Source organism: Thermobia domestica, chromosome 8, assembly GCF_964235325.1.
Source record: "Thermobia domestica chromosome 8, izTheDome1.hap1.1, whole genome shotgun sequence".
NCBI classification, from domain to species: domain Eukaryota; kingdom Metazoa; phylum Arthropoda; class Insecta; order Zygentoma; family Lepismatidae; genus Thermobia; species Thermobia domestica.
Window position 1 is genome coordinate 120,275,735 of NC_137461.1, and position 26,770 is coordinate 120,302,504.

A 26,770-nucleotide genomic window follows, 5' to 3' on the forward strand; every position below is an offset into this window, starting at 1 on the left:
ACAAATGCTACAAACACATTTTCACATTTGCTCCATTGCCAAATCTAATTTCGGGTTGGAAATTTAGTTTTGCAATCAAAATTTCCATTTATCAGTTCTAATAAAACTGAAAAGAAATTTGCAAGCTTACTTGACTGAAATTAGTCTTCTTGTAAATCAAAATCAACAATGGCTTTAAAGGCCTTATGTTTGCTCCACCATCGTGTAACACCTATCTTCTGTAATCTTTCTGATCCTGCTTGAAGCTTCTTTGTCTCTTTTTCCCATATAGATATCTTATTGTATAAATGGTTCAAGAAAGTTGCAGATTCCTCTACAAGGCCAAACAAATTTTCTGCTTCAGGACAATTGATAGTTGTGTCAGCCAGTACTAAATTTAAAACATGGCCCATATAATAAATGTAAATTATAATAGAATTGTTAGCTTTCAGATGGGCCTAAAGACCTTGTAGCATCCTTTCATATTTCCTGCACCGTCGAAAGAGCAAGCAATAAGATTTGATGTGGAAACTCCATGTTTTTCCAGTTTACTTACGACTTCATCGTAAATGCCTTCTCCTCTTGAATCCTGTAACGCACTCAATTCAAGGAGTTATTCATAGATTTTCCTTTGAAAAACATATCTAACACAAATAGCTAACTGCTGTATTACTGAAATGTATTGAGTACCATCAAACTAAACCAAACACTTTCATTAAGATCTCTCAAAATAAGGTTTCTCCCCTGTCACACTACAATTTTCACTATTTTATTAATACATTTTTTGGACAAAATGTTGGAAGAGATCCTCTTCCAACCCGACGCCTTCCTGATTTGGCACCCATTTCATGTTTATTCAAAGAAGACATCATCTTTTTTTACTTTCCGCAGTACATTTGTCAACCTGAGATTTTAAAATGGTATCATATTCTTATAATACTAATTGTAGGAAAGGGTCTTTCCTAGTAAGATAGTGAAATCGGACCTTCATCCAAATTGGGTCGCTGTTGACCCAAAAGGTTACCCTTGACCTAAAACTATCTATAAAAAAAAAAGACCCCTACCCTCTCCTCTTACCGATTTATCGTATCATACATGCTAAATATGGAATATATTTTAAATTTTGGTGGGGATGGTCGAAATTTTTGAAAGTTTCACAGATTGTAGATACTATCTAGATGTAAATGTACAGTTTTTCAAAACCATCGATGCGTATTTTCTTTATTTTTTTGCGTGTTGAAAATTTCAAAAAAAAAAAAAATGTAGAAAAAATGGGGGGGGCACGTCGCTGATTTTTTTGGTTAAAAATATGTTATACCCTTAGGTACAACATTTTTTTTTTCGGGGTCTGAAAGTGATGACAACATTGTCAAAAAGAAACTGAAAATAAACGTGTTTTTCGCGCAGTTTCTGAGGGCCCCTTCAAACAATCCTTTGCCAGAGTTCACAATTCTCCTTTCTCTTGCGTCTCTTCCGATTCTGTCGTTCTTCGACTGCTTCGATTGTGTCAGTTTCGGAATAGAAACACCAAATATATCTCCGTAACAGTGCTTCCACTGCAACCAACTCTTGCACAACGAAGTTACACATACCTGGCGTCGGCTCCTCGTATCTATCGGTGTCTGCTTCACTGGCCACTCACACAGTGGCGCTCTCTATCGTGAGCTGTGTAACTTCGTTGTGCAAGAGTCGGTTGAAGTGGAAGCAAAGTTACGGATATATATTTGGTGTTTCTATTCCGAAATGGACACAATCGAAGCAGCCGAAGAACGACAGAAGCGGAAGGGACGTAAGAGAAATGAAAATTGTGAACATTGGCAAAGGATTGTTTGAAGGGACCCTAAAATGGTGGGAAAACTGTGCGAAAAACACGTTTGTTTTCAGTTTTATTTCTTTTTCAAATGTTGCCATCACTTTCAGGCCCCGAAAAAAAATATGTTGTACCTAAGGGTATTAACACATTTTTTAACCAAAAAATCAGCGACGTGCCCCCCCCCCAAAAAAAAAAATTCAATATTTTTTTGAAATTTTCAACACGCAAAAAAAAAGAAAAGAAAAAGAAAAAAAGAAAGAAAGAAAATACGCATCGATGGTTTTGAAAAATTCACATTTACATCTAGATAGTATATACAATCTGTGAAACTTTCAAAATTTTTCGACAAAATTTAAAAATATTTCCCCACAAAAATTTAAAAATATTCAATTTTGAGCATGTATGATACGATAATTCGGTAAGGGGAGGTTTTTTTTTTTTTTTTTTAGATAGTTTTAGGTCAAGGGTAACTTTTTGGGTCAATAGCGATCCAATTTGGATGAAGGGCAGGTTTCACTATCTTACTAGGAAAGACCCTTTCCATGGTTGTCAGAATCAAAGGAATAAGCTCCTTCATTTTTATCACCCCTGTATGCTAATCCTTGCCTACCAATAAACACCATATCTATCAACATTTTTTGAACTAATTTATGGGTTTTACTTCATGTTCTCTTTCTTTCACTTGATTTACGTTAACGAGGGTGTCAATATCTTCCTCCTCTACAAGAAAATTTTAAGTACCTAAAATTAAGCAAATGGTTTTAAGATCTTAAAATTGATTTATTTTTTACACTACTCTATTTCTATGTTCAGCATTCGGCGCGATTATTTTTTCACTTTTCAGCATTGGGGGCCCCTGGCAATCACCAGGTAGCCAGCCTGGCCTGTCTTGAATATTGGAGCATTTTCCCACGTCACTTTATACTTCTGCGTATAAATAGCTGGTTTCGAATAAGACTCCCCATCCACCTTTGTTTTTCTTAAGTATTTCTGCTTGTCAACGCTTTATAAGAAAAAAGGCACACTCACGAATCAAAATACAAAATACTCTGCTTCAAAGAATTTTTTTCCCTAAACATCTTCCTTCAGCAAGAGTTGTCTCTGTATTGGAAAGAAAGAAGGGGATGAACGACGGATTTCAATATACAGTGTGTTTCAAAACAACACCGACGTTTGGGAGGTGATTCCTGACACCAAGATAAGACAAAAAGTATAGACCAACCTCATTTCGGAGCTATAGCCTGCCAAAAACATGAAAAAATGAACTTTAAAGGTCCATAGCTCCAACACTGTAGAACCTGTCGTAGTCGGGTCAAAACTTCACTTAGGAACTAGTATGTGCCCTATCCAAATATCCATATTTCAGAATCCTGCGGTATTTTTGCAACAATTTTTAAAGAGGTAGTTAGTGAGTACTTCAAATTATACGCCCGTAGCCAAATTCCCTCTATAAAGTTGTTGCGTGAGTACCTTAGAATTGTGAAACATGTATTTTTGGATAGCGTACATATTGGTTCGTAAGTGAGGTCTTCATCCGACTACGATAGGTCCCATAGTATTGGAGCTATGAACCTTTAAAGTTCATATTTTTTCGTGTTTAACTCCGAAATGGTAGATTTCTGCACCCAGATTGGTCTATACTTTTTGTCTTATCTTGGTGTCAGGTATCACCTCCCAAATGTTGTTGTTGTTGTTTCAAACACGTTGTATACATAATGTCGATTCCGACATAGCGCTGAAACTTACTAGATCTATTCCGACGCTCTCCCCCTCAAGTTGTAAAGAGAAATGAAAAAATATCCAAGACAACCGTGCACTGAAGTTTCAATTAACAATAATAAAACTAGTGCGTTAGTAAACAGTCTTTTGTAGGATCACGCTTTACTTCAATTTACTTTTGAATATTTCTGTAAGTTCAACATACTGGAAATATGGACTTGCTTTATTATTCCAATCATCGTTACCATCCAGAAGGGATAGTTGCTGACAAAGATTGAACCATCAAAATTTTCGTTTTTACCTTTGTTCTCCAGAGGAAAGAATAAAATTATGCTAGATTTGGCCAAGATGCTAGATGCTAAGTGCGTGCGAATTATGAAAGATTTTGCACCAAGATGCTAGATATGGCTTTACTGCTGCAAACTGCTGATAGCAGTTATGGCTATGAATTTTTGTTCTATCTATAGTCTTCATCCTAATACTTTCTTTTTTCTTTTTTTTTTTCCCAGAATCGACGAACCATTTACAGGAAAGAGAACAACAGACTTACTAAGCTCGTATTAAAGGGCTGTTCCAAAGATGTGAGAAGAGTGGGCCCACGTGAAGTAAAAATCGTTAGATGAAAGATTTTCAGCACATCCAGAGCATAGTATGAGAACGTTTTAGTCTTAGCTCGTACCTGGGGAAATCTGTGAAATGAAAACAAGTTTTATACGCTTAGGCCTAAGATTGTGACCAGTATTGTCTTACTTTCTTGTCAGTGGTCTGTTCGTAACTGTTCTGGCATACCATATACATTGATGCACTACTTGAGAATTACAGATTCTACCATTGAAGTGTTTAATTTGGGACCCTAGTACTCCTTGTAAATCCTAGAAAATTGGCTAATCTCGTAATGGCTAATGTTTGCATCAGAGGTGAATTCATCTGCCTGTTAGCAGGTTATCTGCATGTACGCCTTATAAGTCTATTATTGGTTGTCTTAAGGCTACTGTCGACCACGCTCGAAATCACTAAACCAATTCAACACACTGGAATTGCTTTTCACCGTAAAATTCATTTGAAGTCGATACAAGTACAGACGACTTGCTGTAAAAGAATTTCACGGACAAATCGGACGTAAAATAAATAAATAAATAAATAAATAAATAAAATTTAAAAAAATTAAATTAAAAACTTAGAACTTGGATGATATCAAGAAAGGACGATAATATCAACATATAAAAATACTAATACTAAACAGACAAAATAAAACTAATACTAGACAGACAAAATTTAATTCTTCAGTTAGTCTTAGTTGAGGACGTAGCAACTGTGAAATATTACGAACATTCCACTCTTTCTTTTGGCAGTTATGGAGCTCACAACCACATAAAACAGGAGCTGAACTAACATAGAACAAAAGAAAGAATAAATAGACGTCTTCAAGACTTCCTCCATATCTCTTCATAAATTTAAGAAGTAATTTCCGCACTGATTAATTCATAGTCAGTTACATCTCTTAGTTCTGGATTCCCTTCAGTTCAGTGCAAAAATATGTAACTTCTAGAAGATATAATCTCTTAACTTCACAAAAAACATACCTATTCCCCCTGATGATATCAACATAAGGTAATTACTAACTCTTATAAATACTGAGCCGCTAGAAAAAGCAAACATTATTATGAACAAAAACACACATTATTCTTGTACATGATTTATTGTCAACATTTATTTACAAAAATAAATAAAAGGCATATACAAATAAATATTCCTATCTTGTTTACGTTTCTTAGAAAAATCTGTCACCAAACTCTGTTTAAGCATCCAGAGAGCACTTTGCAGCGAAAATATACCTATGATTTCCCTGGAAAAACGCACGAGATGTGTTGCTATATTCATCATAAAATAGGAAATAAGGACTAAATCCTGATTTCACGAAGAAACTAACTTCTTAAGAAACACAACGAAAGTATGAAAATTAGATCAGCAATTCGTATTTTGGAATCGTTCTAATGGTCACCTTTATCTTCTTTTTCCAAAGCTGAAATAACTGCCTTCAAGGAGTTTTCTTCCCACTTTCAGAAAATTAAGAGAGACAACATAACTTTTATACATTTTACAGGAATACTGCTCAATTAAGCAAACATAACAAATCACTTCTGGACCACAACTTGTATTTCAATTTTTAGTTAAGTCATGGGCTTTGTGGAAGACCAACATCTATGTATGAGTGGGTCTTTCTCAGAGTACAACCGTTTCCTACAACTTCATCATTGGTGACATTACTACATTGTTGATTTGAATCTATTATTGGCTTCATTAACCTGTAGAGTATCAAACTACAGAATATCGAATATGATTCAGTTTAATTTGATTTGTTACATTAAAAAATAGAGATAATAGTTTAGATTGTTCAAGTATAAAAAATGAGCTCTTATACCGATATTTAAATAACTTGTCATAATGCAGATTCTTTTTAAAATTCAGAGGAATTTAGTAAAATTTCCTAAAATTATTTTGAAAAGCGTCTTCACGAATTTTCCAAACATAGGATAAATGATTCACTGAAATAAAAATATATTCAACAGTGAGATGAAAATTTAAACATATCAGGTGAATCTTCTAATGAGAATTCGACTCAACACGGAAATAAATACATAAATTCTTGTCAAGTTATTTCATAACATGAGTTTGTGAGCAAAAGTTTTCCTAAAATCGCGACGCAACGCCTCCACCACGTGAGTCTGAATGAGAACTAAGAGCATCTCGTCTCTTCTCTATGATGTTACTGCTCGTGTAAGGTTCTGGAAGATTCTGATGATGATATCCGAGCTTTTCTAGACGCAGCATCACATCATCACTTAGAGTAGGTTTATGATTACCTGAAAAATCAATCAATCAATCAATAAATGCTCATTTCTCTGTATTTCGTGCGCTACTTTTCAATACATTGATAACTAGTTTAGTTAGTTGAGTTACACAGAATTAGAAACTAATTTCGAACCTTATTTTTTTTTCCCTGAACCTTCACACAGAGACGCTCTTGTTATCCTATTTTCGAGATTCTATACAGTAATTGTAACTTAGATTTAACTAATGAATATCAAAACGATATATTAAACATACTATTGGAATATAAGTTTGTCGGGATCTGCCTAACAGAAACTTACAGAAGTTCCACATAATGTTACACCAAGAAAAAATGTCATTAATTTATTATTATTATTATTATAATTGAAGCTCTACTGTTTAATGTTGTTATATTTTGGTTGTTAAATAAAGAAATAATGTTTATGTATTATCTGGAATCATCAAAATTTAGTAATATAAACAGATCTAGATTCAAGCGAACATAAATTCGGAAACATCGAGGTCAAATGACATTGTCTCGTTTAAAAAGATCATTTTAACTTGTACGTTTTCCAGCCTTTAGCTATCTTAGACGACGGACAAGACGTTAACTTGAATAAATTCTTTGAGTGTGCCTTACAACGTAAATTTATACCCATACAGTGCATTCGCTGAAGATGTTATCACTCGGAACTGAGATGAACTCAGCTCTTGAAGCAACACTAGATTTTTTTCTTTTCTTTTTTTAAATCTTCGATTTAAGAAAGCTATTGCGTATAGTCTAATGCCTGATTAAGCTACAAATCAACAATATCCCGTTTTGTAAACTTTTAATACAAGAAATAGTAAATAAATAATGAGAATGAAATTCATTAGTTACAAAAGGCCTTAGCAGTTAGGTGGATACGGTCCTTTCCGAAACAATTCACATCAAGTTACATCGATCAGGGCAAAATGAATCTTCGAATACTAAGAATACTACTAAAACCCATTCTTTGACATGATATTTAGAATTGTTTCCGCCTTTTTAATAACAGCTCTAGATAGTCAAAACATGTACTTTTGTATTTCTATTTCAGACAAAAAAAAAAAAAAAAAAAAAAAAAAAATCGTACAGAACGAGATTTTAGTTATATGGTATGTTGCGTGGGACACAACACACAATAGATGCTTTTATTCACCAGATATTGAAAACCAACACCAGCAGCATTTGTCATGTCACTGTCGTAATGAATATCAACTAGATGGGTATAGCTTCGTGCATTTTCGGTAGATGTAATCGACCGATTCTTTAATACAATGTAGTACTGTTCATAGTGTTTGGCGGCACTTCACGCAGGCACACGATTCTCCCACAATAAAAAATGGGTTATTCCCCTTCCTTCTTTGGTGCTGAAAAATCAGCTGATTCTCAAATGGTGGAGGCCTTTCCACCTTCCGGCTAGTGATTCAGCTTTCATCAGCAGGAATTATGGATTTATATTGTAATTTATCATACTCCTCAACCAGGCCGTCTCAAAATCCATTTTGCACAGATATGTCATGTGTAAAGTGTTCATCAAGGTAAAGGTACTACCATGAGAAATGTGTACAATCTGCCGGACAGTTAATTGTTACCAACAGCATTATTTCCCACTATCTCCATTCACTGATCCGTACCTGGTTTCACAAACGTGCTCGGAGCCCTTGAATAATTTATCTCTGTCGCAGAAATACAGCCTTCCTTAAACTCTCGAACCAGTAAACTGCGGTAATTGTGGCATATTACCTTTCTACTAAAGCTTGGTACACTTCCGTGGAAGATTTCATAAGATGGACACAAAACTTCAAAGACGTATATTCTCCTTCTGTACGGACTAACTTGAGTAAGAATATAAGTCGGAAGCGAAACTTGTTTGCTACTAATAAATAGTAGTTACTAATAAATATCAATACCTCACTGCTGTTAGATGTATGATACATTCTGTTTCAAATGTTTCACAACGATTCATCTACATTCATACTGATCGGGAATAAAGACTGTCTCCTCACACTTTTTTCTTTTATATATATATAAATACAATAAACAAGTAACAAAATTTCTCGTTCCTTATTGACCTGCACTCATATTTTTAGCCTAAAACATTATACACAAAATTTATACATGAACCTAAATTGCATATTTACAATACTACAATTTATAACCAAAACATTACTTAGAACGTTTTAGCAACGTCACTTCTTCAAAGCATCTTATTATAAGTGTGAAGATACACTACTTCCTTTTAATTCTAATTTAATTTTCTCACTAATACAAATAATATTTTATGTTTAATTATAACCCAACCAACTCCAAAAATATTCCGACGATGAATTTCTCTTGATTAGTGAACTTGATAAGAAACTTCTAACACAAAACTTAAACAAAGAAAAAGAATAGACAGAACATATTTTACACCTGATTGGATAACAGAAAAATTATCAGTTAAAACTGTTTAGTGTGATACATTTTTCATTTTGACAAATGTGTTTCGACATTGTTTGGATAAAACCAAACCCTACGATTTAAATTTAATGTAATTCTATTGTGGCGCACACAGACATTTCCGCCAATCTCAAAACCGCAGGGACTTGTCAATTTTGCAATTTCGCAAAAAACATTTTTTTTAAATGGTTAAAGTTCAATGAAATAAATTTTATAGCCTCATAATCGGTCATTCTTTAAACGAACTTATTATAGATATTGACAAATGCATTATGTTACTATGCCACGTGATGATATAAAAAAAATTAAGTTTTTTTTGATAGCTGACGCTTTTCCTAAAATAGTTTTATATGTATTTAAAAACTTCTCAGTGTCATTGCTTAATATTTTACAAATGTCAACTTGTAAGTAACTATGATATGAAATGTCAAGTGCAAGCATAATAATGGATAGATTCTGAGACAAAATAAAGGCTATTAACTATATGATCATCAGAACTTTTACTCTATAACTTTCGGAGCCGCATTCAGGTATGTGTTTGGTTGCAGACAAGGGCCTAAGAAGACATATATGAGGATTTTAAGACAAATTGAATTCAAATTATGCCAAATATTGTATATCCATAAAAAATACATATAACAATAAAAATACACATAAGAATAAAAATACATATAAAATACACATAACAATACATATAACAATAGCAAATATATTTTCATGAAAATACATGGTGTGGTCCACATAAGCTTTGGGGGACCGGCTCCTCCAGAATCGGTGCCCTTGCTTTTACTGGTTTCGCTAAAATTTGCTACAGTGACAGTCTCTAAAATTTGCTAGTTATCATGGTCTAATTTTAGCAAAAATAAACTAGAATAAAAATGGAGGAAAATACTCTCTCTCTCTCTCTCCAAAGAAAGCTATTCCGACATATACAATCAATCCTGTCAATTACAGTTGGCGCAAAGAAGTTATGAATACAATAAAGTCAGCAATCGTTTCATTACCGAGTGAAACTGTTTATGTTCAAACTTGTTGCTCCCGTAAAATAAGGCAAATCCATATAGGCCTTTGTTCTCTAATGATCACTATCTCTAATGTTACTGTTGTCCTAATCCACATCCTCCGCTTCTTTCTTATGTATTTTATCTTCCTACCGCATTAGATCTTTGAATCATTTCCTATTCGTCATAAAACACAACGAAACAAACGATTCTTATACTTAAAATAGCAAATCTTAAATGCCAAGTCAACTCTACTATGAACGAGATCATGATACACGTGACTTCTTATTTTCTGTGTGGACCTATACCTGTTCGAAGTTACTTACCAACAATGCCACTTCATTCTACACTTTTTGCCTTCTGTATCTTCCGGACCAAAAATAAATAAATAAAATGAAATAAAATCCAATAACAGCGTACAAACACTGAAGAAAGGGGAAAAAAAAAAAAAAAAAGAGAGAGAGAGAGAGAGAGAGAGAAGTCCTGACCAGTGTTTATATCATGTGCAAAGAACCTTTTGAACATCTCTATCCCAAGTCCCACCAACTGTTACCTGCTTTTAACTTGAACAGCACACAGAGAAGTTTTATGTAACTCCTAAAATTGATGTTGAGTTTCAAACAACAATGATGAATTGATGTTGAGTTGGTATGTTTTATTCTCTGCTTTAAAAGAAAAAGGGACGACAAGGATTCTTAGTATCAACGTCATACCACTGCTGTGCACTGTTGATTAAAGTGTAAACTCGAAATACGAGCATAGCTTCCAAGAAATAGAAGCACATACTATATATGGTGTAGTAGTAGTAGTACTAGTAAAAATACACAAATGAAAATATACGAGAAATTACGAGTTATGTCAAGTTAACACACTACAAGCATTATATTTCTAAAGTAGGTGTACTTAATTTTATTAACTGAAACTTACCTTCAAGTGTTATGTTTGTACTCTGTTCTCCAGCTCTTATGCGTGCAGCTTCAATACTTGTCGTGATATTGCCATGGAAAATGAGAAGATTTAACACGACTTGAGCAACCAAGGTTGCATCTGCAGCTCCTAATACCATTCGCCGTCCGCAAATTTCTCGTGTTTTAATCACAATCGCTGGTGTAGCAAGGGAAAGTGGACGCTTTCCGGGACCCATCTCATTGGCAGATGCATTATTCATGGACACGACCGGGTAGAAGTTAGCCATTGCATTGTTCAACAAGAATCCACTATCAGTCACAACTTTGGAGCCAAACCATGTATTTAATCCACTAAAAGAAATGTACACGAAATCAAACACATAGCTAACTTTGTGATTATTAGCAATTTGGTGAATACTCTACAGTTTCAAAAAATTGGGAGACGAAAGAAAAAATGAAATGAAACTAAGACATAGTATCCTCATGGCTATGCCCTGAAGGCGAAGGGAGAATATAGTCGTACATATTGCAGAGTGATTATGAAATAGTTTCATGTTTCACAAAAATAAAAAGAAGAAGTGAATATTCTAACAAAACCCTACGATTTACGTTACACTACAATAAAAACCCTGGTATCCAGAGATTGAAAAGACGAATTTTCATGCTACTGATGAGAATTATTAGAGTTAGGAATATTCAAAAGCATCACGATACCTGAATAAAATTATTTTGAGAAGAGGAAGGTAGTGGCCGCGATGACTCAATGGTAGACGTCTTACCTGTAGTGCGTAGAGTCCCTGCTTTGATCTCAGCTCGTGCTAAAGAGCTTTGTGGTGGACAAACATCGTGTGTGGGGGGTTCTCCCGTTTCCTTACACTTTCTTCATTCCACCATTTAATTCATTATTATCACCACCGTCTCCCTCAGTCTTCGTGCATTAATCATGAGACGTTAACTATGAATTTCATTTCATTTCAAAAGCGGTAGGAACTTTTATATTAGTTATGAAAGAAGTTATATCCTATAATTAAACTCATTCCACTTCACTATGTACAGATAGTTTCTTCCAGTCTCAAAATAACTTTTATCTGAGTATCCAAATTCTCGTGAAATCTTACGAATATCTCGACTTCAGTATATAGTACTGGACAATGATACGAAGGTCATTCCGAAAGTAATGCCTCCTATTTTTTTATATTTATATACAACGGCCGAAGTGGATGTTGGCGTTGTATTAAAGGCGAAACTTTCCAGCTAATGTCTTGTTACTTTCAGTCTCTTCCGAAAGATATGCAGCGCAGCAGTCAACCAAAATGACGTCTCAGAGATGCATACGAAACAGAGGAGTGTTATTGAATTCGTAACTGCTGAACAAATTGCTCCCATTGAATTCATCAATGCTTGCTGAAAGTCTACGGAGTAGATGTAAATACAGTAAGGCGGTCGGTAGTATGTTCCAGACGACAATTGTTTTTCTCGCTGCCACCTTTCACAATGAACAGCGCCTTGATCAACTCATTGGCGCATTACGACCAAGAAATTATGTGCACAGCTAAATGGTGGCTCTAACTCCTTGAAAAGATGTTAGATATCGTGAAGTTATCGCAAAGTTTGTGCCAGATTAAGTCCCGAGAATGATTAAAACGATCAGAAAATTTAGCACATCGGCCTGTGCCGAGACCTAGTGGACCAGTACGAGACTGAAGGTGACAATTTTCTGGACGGCATCAGATGAGATGTGGTGTCATTATTATGGGCCGAAACCCGAAACACAGCGCACGGAGAGGTATCATGCAAATTCCCAATCAAAAGTAAAGTTAAAAACATAGCAATTTGCAGCAAAACTGATGTGCTCTGTCTTTAAGGATAGGCAGGATGTGATTCTTGTGAATGTTTTGAAACCTGGAAACAAGATCAATTTAGAAAGCTACAAGCCAACACTCACTAAGATGAAGCCCGAGTTGCAAGTCAGACCAAAGAAGAAGAAAGATATTTGCCTGCAACATGATAACGCCAGTCTCTATTATCAGTGTTTCGACCATTGAGTTTATTACGAAATTTGACTGGACTGTCCTACCACATCCGCCATATAGTCCGTACTTGGAGCCTTCAGACTTACATCTTTTGGCTACATGAGCTATATTTTCCACATGCGGATGCTGCCATCGCAGCTGTACAGAAGAGGCTTGCCTCTGTACTAGCTTTTGTTCATCGCTGACAAAAGTGTATAACGAATGGTGGTAACTATGTGGGGAAAATTACTAAGTAGCTGCAACTTGTCTTATTCTACTGTAATTCAGTTTTCTGTATCTATAGCAGTTTACTTTACAAAATCAAACGCATTAGTTTCGGAATTATCATCTTACTATTATTACTACTAATAATAATAATATAAGAAGAGATTAACCTCTCAAGTTCGCATTTAAATCCCTACTTCCCTCCCCTACTGGAGATATTTCAATAATATCCTACTAGTAAGACTTCTAAACCTTGTATTTAAGGTATACGGTAAACTCCATAGATGACAGACCAATCCTGAATTTTTTTAGACTTTCAATCTATGCTATGCATAGGTGTCGGAAGTATATAAAATGGCTATGCCTGTCTGTCGATGAGTATCACAGCAAAAACGGTAAGATACATCAAGAAGAGATTTTATGCAATCGATTAAGAAAAGATTACCATCCCCACCCATACGACTACTGATGCAGGTAAGGGAATCAATTTACTAGTACTCCCGGTTTGAATATTTATCTTCATAGAGCAAAAATGGTAGGAAACAGCGAGAAGCGGTTTTTTGAAATCTATTCAACATCCCAAGAATAGGCTCCATCTCCTTCACTATTATTATAATAATAATAATAATAATAATAATAATAATAATAATAATAATAATAATAATAATAATAATAATAATAATACATAGCGTCACGTATTTTTTTTAATTGATTCAGCGTTTCAAGATAGCATAACCACCCGTAATATTCTACCAAAAACCGGAAGTGATAAAATTTATTTGTATTTCTGCTATCAGTATGATCTGCACTGAGCAAAAGCAATAATAGACATTGAGATGAGGCTTTTCGGAATACATTCAGCTTCCAAAGAATAGGTTCTATTTCCTCCGTTAAGTGTTGACCTTCTAATCAAAGTAGAAGCGGTAGAATCACCTATTTTCCGCTTCAACCTCATAGAAAACGGCAACATACAGCGACAAGCTGTCTTTTGCAATCGATTCAGCGTATCTCTCTACTCAGACCGAAAGTGGTAATAATTTGCTCCTTAATAGGTTTCATCTCTCATTATCCCTCTATTGCAGCCGGAGATTATAGGTTTGTTTTCAACATTGAATTCGTATAGTATGGAAGACTACCACAGTTCACAAGTGAAACGAAACTCACTTGTTAAAGTTCTGCGATTACCGAGTGCATCTCGGGCTCCCGGCTTGAGGGATTAGTACACGCAAACAAACAAAACACAACAACAACAGAAAGATAAAATTTATACACGTATTGCGTATTCTTCATATTTTGTATATATCGATCAGGCTGCTATCATTTCGACTTCTCTAATGAACCTCTAGTACCTTTTACTAACATATCTCCTAAAAGTAAAAATCAAAGTTATCTACCTATATTTCAGTATTTCTTTTCTTCTTTGACATATAGAAACACTTCCTTCGCACTGCAATAATATCCAAGCACTAAATTAAACTAATAATGGATTGGTGCTTACGATGTTCATTTAACCACATTAAATAAATAAATAAATATACGATTCTTGTTATAAACTGAGTGTATTTTAAATTACACAATCATGTTGATTCAAAGTTGCCAAGCACACAATATGGTACATTTTCCTAAAGACTGATTCTGACTTCTAGGAGATATGTGATAGTAAAAGACACCAGAGGCGATTAAAGGTGTCGAAATGATAGCAGCCTGATCAATATACATATAAAATAAGAATAATACGCAAGGTACGAAAAACTATTTCTTTAGTAATGCATAAGTGCGTATTATACGAAATAAAAACTAACTCTTTATGACAATAAAAATCTTTAAAAATTACAACATACATCGCGAAAAGGCAAAAAAGAACAAAACATATATAACAGCAAAATAACTCAAAAACAGAAATAGATCTACGACTTATCAGGAAAAACCTAAAAACAAAAACGTCAGAGCACGTTGACTACTCCAATCTCACGAATAAAAGTAAGAATACTATGTTGCATTATCCCACAAAACCTAACATTTTTAGGGAGTTTTAACACGTTAAGTGCCATCTAAGTCGCAACAAACATCCCCTATGGCTAAAATGTATTTTCTTCATTTCTGGTTTCTGTGTATTTAGTAATTCGATCATTTTAAGTAATTCTGCAGTATCGGTACTATGTAATATAGATACTAGATACTTTTTTGTGATGATACGTTAGTCTCATGCGAGTTTTTGCCGATTGTTTCTGGATATTCCCGGGAAAAAGCGAACACACAAATTAGTAACGAGCTTAGTATAGCAGCAACTTCTGCACGCTTTTGTTGTACTTTTACTCTACGTGATTTTTGTCACGCCTTAGTTTTGAGTGACTTGAATAATATATCAGACTTCTGGACAATGTAGAAAGCAGAATCTATTTTTTCGGCTTTGGCTACAGCCATGTGAGACCACGTTGGACTCACAATTGCACAGGCCAAGGCTGTTTCACGTACTACCAGACCGACCACTATACGCTGCAGTACGTTTTAATGTAAAAAAGTAAGATCCGTAAGTCACCACAGGATATAAGCTAACAAGAGGTTGTGTGAGACCAACCTGGCACCACGTGGCCGTAAGGAAATATTTTATGTGAGACCAAAGTGGTCTCACGCAGCAGTTAATCTGTTAAACATTCTCTCAGGTTTGAGTAGTCTGGACATTCTACAAGAATGTGCCGAATAATCAAGTGGGGCATTACAGTCGTTACTATGCCGACAGTTAACGATACACACTAAATAAGAATGTGTAAGAAGAGTGTGTTCAATAAGCAAGCTGTCAGGATCATTTCATCTCAGCGACTAGTACGCGACGACGTCTGCCAATTTCCGTAAAAGAAAAGTGATGACATTGTTTTTAAATTAATATAAAGATTTGGTATTAATATATGGTAGCAGAAATTTAATTTTATCATATTTAATAATAATGATAATACGAAATTTTAGTTCAGTGTATCTTCAGTACTCTCTCTGAATACCTTGATGAAATTTTAGCTCAATATAATAAAATCAGGCAAAACACTGAACCAAACTATTTCGTAATAGAATGATTACTGCGGATGGCAAAAGAAACCAACGTGATAACCAAGCTCGGGAATCGAACCGGAAATCCGTTCAGCACCCGTGCTTTGACCTGAATGCATACAAAGCTATCCATACACAAATGCTGTTTCCCGCAAATTGTAATGCGATTCAAACAAAACGGAGTTTTGTTTCAACCTCACCACAAACAACCCCAATAAACCACTATATTATAGGTTAGATTGAAAACTATATACTTCAGCAATTCATTCTATTATGGAAGGTATAATAAAATGAAACTTATACTGGGTGAACTATGCACACAAGAGACGACGAAGGAATCAATGAATCTAATGCATCTGCGATCCAAATTGAGTATATTTGACAAGTTATAATAACATACTTACCTTTTATTCTTGGTTTTAACAAAATTAAAAAAAAAAAAAAAATAGTATTGAGTAGTATGTAACTACAAAAATGACACTAGTACAATTACTTCATCAATATTTCAGCAAGGTAATTGCGGGTCTTTAGAATAGTCTTTCGCTCTTCTCACTAAACCCCGTCCACAGGTCTAGAACCAGGCGTAAAATAGTCTGAAACCCTTCATAACATACTGAATTTCTATTAGTTTTGTCTGCACACATATTCTCATTGGCTGGAGCCTTATCATGACGTACTATCAGAGTCTGTGAGAGCACGGTACCAGGTCTTTTTCCACGGATAAGGATTAAACGTGAACAAAGGGCACATTGTATTGTAAAAAGAAAATGCAGAATGAAACGAAATGCACTTCTTTCCATTGCACAAAATAAAATGAATATTCTCAAAATTAGTTCATAATAAAGATCACTATAGTAAATAAGAAATAGAATAAAATATAGAATAAAATATTTAATTTTATATATCAAAGTATTCCTATATTACTTTATATTTCTGTCTATACCAACCTTACAACAGAGATATACACATCATTGCTATCCATTACTGCTACGTGCGATCCAACAGGTTCTGGTACACTAGGCACACTCCAAGAGTGAGCATTTGGCTGGTCAACCTCTGAACGAAGTTGTGCTAATTCTGCTTTATCCATCATTTGCAGTGTTATATTGGACACGGTCTCGGAAAAGTCTGGATCTCCTAAAATCATGAAGTATCAATTATTACAATTATTTTGAATATGATCTCCATATTATATAGTTTACTGCAGAAATAAATAAATCATACGTTTGAGAACATATATATACGATTAGAAGATAATTAACATTTCAGCAATATTGGTTTGCTTTATGCCATTTTCTATTACTACAGAACCTTTTATTTAGTGCACTCTTCCTTCGTTTTAACGGACAAAAAGGGAGTAACAGTGGTCATATGTTACCGATTATCCGATACTAACTCAGTGGTGACTAATATTTACAATTTCAATACGAAAGAAATAAATAATACAGTACTGTACTTTTAATCAAGCACACTATTCAAGCACAAGCACATTGACAGTATATAAAATAATTGTGCACTACGAATGTATACTATAACGCAGTAAATTCACAATCTCTAGTTTAAAATCGGACTCTTAAATGGAATCGGTTCCACCAAATTTCGTCCGTTGCTGCCGATATTCGTTAGAGGAAGATCCCCAAAACAGTGGGATGAGTGTGTGTATATAAAGCTAAGCATCTTTAAAAGCTAAAACTATTACCTGCTGAAAAAATTAAAAAGAAACAGAAAATGTATTGTAACGTAAGTACTTCTCTTGCTGAAACAATTTTCAGTTTCAGCCTTTTCATGTGTAAGCCATCATGCAAGGGGAGAAAGGAAAGAAAGAACAACAATTTTAGGAAAACCAAAAATGGATCAAAAGATTTGCGATCTTGGCCAATAATTACTTTTTGGATCAGGGGCCACAAAATTTTTGAATGGTCTTTAAATCGAGTTTTCGTATTTTTTACGGAATAAGCACATCATACTAAGTAAATTGGTAGTTTTGGTTTGGCTACACTATATGCAGTTCTCGAGATATGTCTACAAGAAATTTTTTGATTGAAATATACTGAATCTTTTGATCCAAAAAATATGGTTATTGTGGAGTAAGTTTACAGCAATAGAAGAAAGCCGTACTGACACACTAATGTTATACGAAAGTGTGTGAAAAACAAGAAAGAAAAAAAAAGGAAAAGAAAGTTCATTGCTTGCAAGAACAGATAAATTAGTCGAAACTAAAATAAATTTGACCAGATTGACGTAAGTTATTGAAGACTTAATGACAAGGATTAAAGACATCCTGAGATTATGTCATGAGTAAGAAGTGATAGTTTATGAGAGCCATTTACAGATTTTCTACTTATCAGTTATGAAAGTAAATGGAATGCCAATGTTATGTGAACTATAAAATAAAATATATTGCCTAGAATTGGACAACTCGAAAAGGACTGCTCAGGATACTACATAAATGTTTCTGCGTATTCCAAAAAAACTTACAAATCCAAGCTCTGTTCTGAAAATCTTTGCTTAAATTCTTATAGTAGCTGTAAGTACATTCTTTTTAAATATACTACTTTGTTTGCTGAAAGTATATTCATAAACACAATATTTTATATCACGCTTTCTTACTGAACATAACTTGATTCCATACCTAATTTCGCTTGATACGCAGCAGTCAATCTAATGGTTTCAGCTAATCTATGTATTGTCTCCACTGTGTTAGCATCGTTATGAGTCAAATTGTAGCCTTCGAGTACTCCCAAAATTGCAAGAAGAAGAGGACCACCAGATGGAGCTCCTGGTACCATAACAGTATAATTATCGAAGCTAGAGATGAGGGCAGAGCGGCGAATTGGCTGGTACTTCTGCAAATCCGCTAGTGTCATCAATCCATTCGCTTGATTCACTGCATTTATTACTTCCTTTGATAAACTCCCATTGTAGAATACTGAAAAGCAAAATTAAATTATATATATATATATTGCGACCATTATTTATAAACATTCGTATGGTTACTAAATCTTTGAATTAGCATTTATTTGTACCCTACTATTCTCTGTACGCTGACGAAATCGATACAGTTTAATGGATGAAAACGTTACATGAAAAGCAGAAAATCCGATTATTCTTCTTATAATCCTTTGGTATTTTTTCTCCATACTCCTAGTCTAGTCTGAACACTTTTCCAGATAAAATCCACTATTATTACAGGAACATCCATAAAAATAATATATGAACAAGGGTTATTTCATTACTGACAGAGACAACACGTTCATTTAAAGTCATTCAGAAAATACTAACACAAGACACAAAATTAGATATATACATAAAATTTATATTAAAACAACAAAGACGATGATTAAATACAAAATTATAATGTAGAATAATAAACTTCTCATGCTGCATTCCCAGAAAAGAAGACGGAGATTCTCTAGTAGCATCGAAAAGTAATGTGATTTAGAGGAGTAGAAGACAAAAGTCCAGTAGTATTCACAAAAATCTATGGACAGTTCTATCATATTTTAACTCATTATTACATGCTTACGCACTATTCTTTTGTGAATACTAGTGTTTACAGTGTTTTTTTTTCAAAATTTAACATTTTCTACTGTTAACTGATGAATAATTATCCCGAATTACACCACATGAATTCTGAAGATAGGTAAGACAAATCATGCTCAGATATTATTCTCATATACGAATATTCTGATTATTTTTATTATAGTAGTAGTTACAGCTACTTATCAACACAAAAACTGATCCCTTGAAAGACCAGCACTTCCTGGAGAAATGCGAGAAACCTAGATCGGTACCAGTTTAGCCTTCCATCATCAAGAAAAGTTATTCACGATTTTTTCAATCTCATTTACATCTTCTATTGCACTTACTGCCCACCTATTTATATACTACCGAGAATCTAACTTTTCTTTCGATCGCATCAACAAGTACCGATACTCATGCAACGTTTCTCCTAGTGGTGCTCATTCCCTTCAAGCGTTTAGGCACAGTCCCCCTCAAATTTAACATTCTGTTTTATTCCGTTGTCCATGAGATTGTATCGGAAGAATTGTGTATGCGGAAAATTTGTGCAAAACTTGTGCCGTAAGTCTTGACCGACGCGCAAAAAGTGAATCGCGTGAAAACGTGTCAGGAACTGAAAGAACTTTGTGAGGATGATCCAAGTTCCCTGGACAACGTAATCACTAGTGTTGAATCATGGATTTCTGAATATGATACGGAATCCAAGAGGCAAAGCTCTGAATGGTACATGCCATCGTCACCGCGCCAGAAGGAAGCTCAAATGAGCAACTCCAAAGTCAAATCCTGTTTTGTTTTTTTGTTTTTTTTTTTCTAAAAAAAAATTAATGCAAAAGGAATCGTGCCATACGAGTTTGTCCCCGCTGGCCAGACTGTCACTGTTCAATATTACAAGGGAGTGCTTCAAAGACTGAACGCCAGGGTCACCAGAGTTTGAAAGGAGCTCCAAGGGTCATGGAAACTGCATCATGGCAATGCGTCCTCTCACAACGCCCTGACCCGGATCGGCGTAGCAACGCTTCCCCATCCACCCTACACTCCTGACATAGCCCCGGCGGACTTCTTTTTGTTCCCTTGATTGCCGGGTGCTTACATGATGATATATTCCTACATAGAACAGAGAGGAAGGGGGAATATGAAGTTTGGTCAGACTTGACCAGGGATGAAACCATGTATAATTCCGAAATTCTGGCGCTGAGAATTTTTGAAGTGACAAATTGGATGAACGTTTCTCCGTGCTATTTTCGGTTAAAAGGGTCTTTCCTAGTAAGATCGTGAATCGGCCCTTGATCCGAATTGGGTCGCTATTGACCCAAAAGGTTACCCTTGACCTACAATAACCTAAAAAAAGACCTCCTCCCCTTAGCGAATTATTGTATCATACATGCTCAAAATTGATTTTTTTTTCTTTAATTTTGGTGGGAGTGTTCCAAAAATTTTGAAAGTTTCACAGATTATAGATACTATCTAGATGTAAGTGTGCAATTTTTTTTTCAAAACCATCGATGAATATTTTCTTTTTTTTTTTTTTTTTTTTTGCGTGTTGAAAATTTCAAAAAAAATGTAGAAAAAATTTGGGGGAGGACGTCGCTAATTTTTGGTTAAATAATTTGTTATACCAATAACATATGTTTTTTTTTTTCTCGGGGCCTGAAAGTGATGGCAACATTCTCAAAAAGAAATAAAACTGAAAACAAACGTGTTTTCGCACAGTTTTCCCACCATTTAAGGGCCCTTTCAAACAATCATTTGCCAAAGTTCACAATTTTCATTTCTCTTGCGTCTCATCCGCTTCTGTCGTTCTTCGGCTGCTTCGATTGTGTACATTTCGGATAGACACACCAAATATAACTGCGTAACATTGCTTTCACTTCAACCGACTCTTCCACAACAAAGTTACACAGCTTTCGGTATAGAGCGCTACAGACAGAGAGCGCCACTGTGTGTGGCCAGTGAAACAAGCACTTATAGATACGAGGAGCCGACGCGAGGTGTGTGTGACTTCGTTGTGCAAGAGTCGGTTGCAGTGGGAGCACTGTTACGGAGGTATTTTTGGTGCTTCTATTAAGAAACGGACACAATCGGAGCATCCGAAGAACGACAGAATCGGAAGGGATGCAAAAGAAAGGAAAATTGTGAACTCTGGCAAAGGATTGTTTGAAGAGGCCCTCACCTTGAGGGCCCTAAACTAGTGAGAAAACTGCAAAAAATACGTTTATTTTCAGTTTTATTTCTTTTTGACAATGTTGCCATCACTTTCAAGCCCCGAAAAAAATATATGTTGTACCTACGAGTATGACAAAATTTTTAACCAAAAAATTAGCAACGTATCCCCTCCAAATTTTTTTCTACATTTTTTGAAATTTTCAACATACAAAAAATAAAGAAAATAATACATATCGACGGTTTTGAAAAAAATTGCACATTTACATCTACAGATGTGGACAAAAATATTAGCAATTTTAGGATTTTCACGCGAAAATTGAAGAAAATTACAAATTAAAGAAAGAATACGTGTGTAAGTTTTCATATATGAATAATTTTGTATTTCATTACATTCTACGTACTGTTACAGTATTTTAGTACATTGTATGGAAACCCTGGACTCGACGTAATGCCTGGATTCGTTTTGGCACTTGGTTTATTAAAGTACAGCAGAAGTTCTTCATTTCTGGATCACCGTGCCATACATTATTCATCACTTCTAACAGCTGGTTTCTTGAAGTTGGATGCTGCTCCGTAACTTTTTTCTTCAGGAAGGCCCACAAAGACTCTATGGGGTTCATTTTTGGGTTGTTTCCTGACAACAGAAGGACTAGGACACTTTTATGTTCCAACGTCTTGGAAACAGCCTTAGCTGGGTGGCACGGCGCACCATCATGCATAAAACTCGGGTCCCCAGGTGGAAACCATTGACGCAATTGTGGCAAAAGATGTTCTGTGATGACTTTCTGATATTACCCTGCGTTCATGTTTTCTTCTCTACATAAAAACGTTCTATTCCTTTCACACTAATTCAGCTCCATACCATCATTCGTGTTGAATACTTCACACTTTGTCTTACACAATCTGCCCTAAAGGCTTCGCCTTTGGATTTCCTCACATACTGGGAGTTCTCCTCTTCTACAGGAATTATGGTCTCATCTCTGAATACAACGTGTGGCCAAATGACTAGGTTTTAATGACTTTAAAATTACTGAAGTTCACATGAATCACATTAAAGTTCGTTCACTAACCAACAATACAGACAACCTGTACATTTGCAATCTATCAAATTACACTTAAATGATGTATTATTACACTCAAATGACAAATAAAATATCAACCTATCTTTCCCCAATCATCTACAGTCCAATCCTGATGATCTCTGGCTCACTGATACCGTTTCTTCACTATCGCCGAAGTCAGTTTTTGTTTCTTGCTGGGACGCCTACGTTTCAGTCTTTCTCAAACAATCGGCGACGAACAATTCTCGATGACACATTCACACCAGCATTTGCGAGCATTCCTTGTAGTTGTGTAGAACTTGCTCGATGATTTTTCTTGATTCCCTTACAGCAGTCCGTCTGCATAGGCTGATAGCAGTGATTTTCGGCCGCAGGCACCTTTACGTTTTAGTGATAGTTCATTCCCACGGTTTAAGTTTTGTGCAAATCTTGTAACATATGATGCACTACCCCTACGTTTCTGCTAATCTCTAACTTGGACATGCTTTTCAAGTTCAACAGAGTAAGAATTGTCGCTTGTTTCTTTGGCAACATATCTTTTCTCTTACCCATTGCTTCAAAACCACAGTTCACAACAATTCCAGGAGTCCTTTTCAAGCAAACACACAAAATCGCACTTGAACCACCATACATGTATACAAAATATTCCATGAACCAGTAGTTATGTTCCAGCAAGTCTTTTTCCTATCAAGAAAGGCTTTTAACTGAACATAATCAGCGATTTTATCTCCGAAGACGAGTTTACTTGCCCCCTGGGCTTTTCCTCCATTCACACATTCCTCGTCTCGAAACCACGTGTCCTCATGTTGCGTCAGATTACTTGATCAATTATTACTTAAGAATTCGTACACAACTTATAAATGTTCCTCAGTGATAACATTGTCATGTGGTGTCTCACAAATAACTAGCTCTCTTCAACAAAATTTAGGAAATATAATAAATCCACAAATTTATATGAATTTTAAAAAAATTGCTAATAATTTGCCCACGTCTGTAGATAGTATCTACAATCTGTGAGACTTTCAAAATTTTTCGATCCCCCCCCCCCCAAAAAAAAAAATAAATTATTCAATTTTGAGCATGTATGATACGATAATTCGGCAAGGGGACGGGGGAGGGGATCAAAATGTTTTTGAGGTACTTTTAGGTCAAGGGTAATCCTTTGAGTCAACAGCGACCCAATTTGGATCAAAGGCCGATTTCACTATCTTACTAGGAAAGACCCTTTTTCTCACTTCTTGTATGACAAATGGTTGGCAATTAGAATGATATGACGAGAATTTACATCTGATATCAGAACTTTATATCTCTAAAACCTCCCTAGTTACACTGCTATACTTTTATTTAAGAATACATATTTTTCACAATAATAATAATAATAATAATAATAATAATAATAATAATAATAATAATAATAATAATAATAATAATAACAGGCTCCAGAAAAATCAGTTTCACTCGACAACATCTACAACCTCATTTTCAAGTGGGTCAATTTTTAAAATTTTTCGGGAAGGACCTCCGCTAAGCCTGAGTGGTATCCCATATCCGGAGATTCCACGATCGTGAACTGTGAAAGTATAACCACAAATTTTCAAAACCTGGCGCCCTTGTTATAACCTCCAACAATCCTTGCCTGGATCAAAATGGGTTGCCTCTTTTAACGACGTATGGCACAATTGTGAACGCTGAACTTCAAGATTTTATTTTTATTCAATGGCAGCGTTTCTCCATAGGCTACTGGTATTCCACTTTTAGAAATTGTAGTATATATACATTTTTAGGCTGGAAGCAATGTTTTCAGGAATTATATTCTAGTATATAGTCCACGAATGGCGATGCTACCGATATAAATACAACACTTAAAAAATTATACGCATACTGTGTATATCCACCCAGATGACAGTATGAACAGATTGAGGAAGTTCAAAATGACACAAAAGTCTGTAGATTCTTATAGTGCTTTTGGGGGGGGAGGGGGACGATCGGTTGGTGTACGCCATATTTTCGTAGTATAATAATAATAATAATAATAATCGTTGTGCGCCATAGAAAAGAATTCTACCCAATAAAACGAAGTATATTTGAAACGTATTCACATGTCTAAAAGTAACGCAACAGAGTATGTACAAATTGACACAGAATTACGAGATAATGTTCAGTTTTTAAGTTTACCAAAGCCTTCATCTACTACCACTATAATATTCGAAAAATGTCACTTCAGGATCAGCGTAATTTATAGACTGCGATGTACCTAAGTGAACTGAATAATACAATGAAAGGAACTATCGCATTACCCAATAATAAGGAGAAACCAGTTATGTCTGTTTACCTGAATCATTTTCATTAAAGAATAGACATGCATGTTTACATATGTGAGCAATGCAATTTAAGCTACTTTTCCAGCTGTGCAAACTGAGCATGCTTTCAGGAAAACTGTTGCACTATCCTCACAGAAAAGGATCTTATATACATCTGGGAATGTTGAGCAAACAGAATGTTAGTCTATAGATATATTAAAGCATATACGTACTTCCTTTACCGAAGGCCAGGGTAAAATCAGTGCAGTTTTAACATACTACTGAACTGCTACAACATGTGACTTTTTCCAAACCAGCTTTCTGATCAAGTCCAGTTATTTTCCAATACTTAGGGGTGCGAAAACATATTGCTGTTGTATTAACAGTACCACAGCTTAAAAACTTTTTTTTTTAAATCGAAAAAGTATACCGGAGATATTTGTGAATTATGCTGAACTCCAAAAAAGCTTTCCTGATTCCCAAGAGGAAAGAAGGCAAATTGCTGGCTTTACATATATTCACTTTGGAATAAATTACCGAATATTCAGCCACTATTCTATAAAAGGACTCGAAAGAAATATCTGCAGCCTCGTGTAGCGTAGTCGCTAATGCTCCTGCCTTTAGTGCGACTGGTCTTAGGTTTAATTCCTGGTGGCAACACTCGATTGAAAAGTGTAAAAGCTTTTTCAGGTCAGTTATCCAAAGTGAGGTTTTCATCATTCCAACCGGGCAAATGGCGGGATGGTACTTAACATAATGGTCTTAGGCCGCTTCATTTCTTCCTTCTCAATTCCCGTTTTGCAACTCCATAACATTGCCTACGGTTACGGAATGGAGGTGAAAGAAGCAATCAGTATATGTAGCTTCAAGAACCGCATCTGATGTTTGCTATTAATGCGACAGCACGATTTTCGGTTGTATCACTCTATGCTTAACTGTTCTTCATGTTATCTTGATAAGAAAGCAATATTCTATCTATGGGTACACGTTTGCAAGCATAAACTATTCCTACCTTTTTCATACTCTAGTAAATAGGAATGCTCAAGAGCCATCACCATTATTTGACCACCACCATTGATGAAGAAATCTTGGATCAATTATTTCTTTGTTACCGTCGGGACCTAAGTGGGCGACAAGTTCCAGTGTGTTCGCAAGTCTAGGAAGATGCACTACTTCCGTTGTAAGAGGAGTGAAAAATGGCTCCAGTTTACGAACTTCTTCTGAAGATAGACGTTTCTTGGTAGCTGGTATCAACGTAGATGAAAGAGGGAAGCCCAATCTATAGATGATAAACGGAATTAAGATATTTAGTATTTAATTATGCTAATCTTAGGTATAAATTATAGATTAATCTTTTCTTTAAACAATACACTGTAGCCACTGTCACAGCATGTGTTAGCAAGATGACTACATACAGATTAAAAATTAACAAAAAATATCTACAAACTCAGAGTACTAATCTTGTTATCCTATGCTATGTTGTTAAGTTTTGGCAAACACTGTAATTTAACACAGATTAACGGAGTTCTAGTATTGTATTCCCTGACTTCCAACGATTCGCAACACCGCGAACACTACCATTTCAATTTTATTATTACCATCTGGTGTATAAATAATTCATATTTGACCTGTGTTTATGATTCTCATTGATATGCTGAATTTTGTGAAGCAGATGATGCTGATGAAAGGGAAGTAATTGTATCATATATGCATCGATAAAACACTATTA

General features: G+C 35.2%; 1 protein-coding gene across 2 annotated transcripts in view; it reads right to left on the reverse strand.

Moving 5' to 3' along the window:
* Nucleotides 1-5,197: 5,197 nt before the first annotated feature.
* Nucleotides 5,198-26,770, reverse strand: part of LOC145693172 (glutathione hydrolase 7-like) — a 32,124-nt gene continuing 10,551 nt past the window's right edge. For both annotated transcript variants that reach the window (XM_081768933.1, XM_081768934.1), the window contains exons 5-9: nt 26,154-26,320; nt 18,628-18,924; nt 16,943-17,132; nt 10,736-11,067; nt 5,198-6,375 (exon numbers count right to left, since the gene is read on the reverse strand). In XM_081768933.1, the coding sequence (XP_081625059.1) occupies nt 6,203-6,375; nt 10,736-11,067; nt 16,943-17,132; nt 18,628-18,924; nt 26,154-26,320 (1,159 nt within the window). In that variant the 3' untranslated portion in view covers nt 5,198-6,202. The remainder of the gene's footprint in view (nt 6,376-10,735; nt 11,068-16,942; nt 17,133-18,627; nt 18,925-26,153; nt 26,321-26,770) is intronic.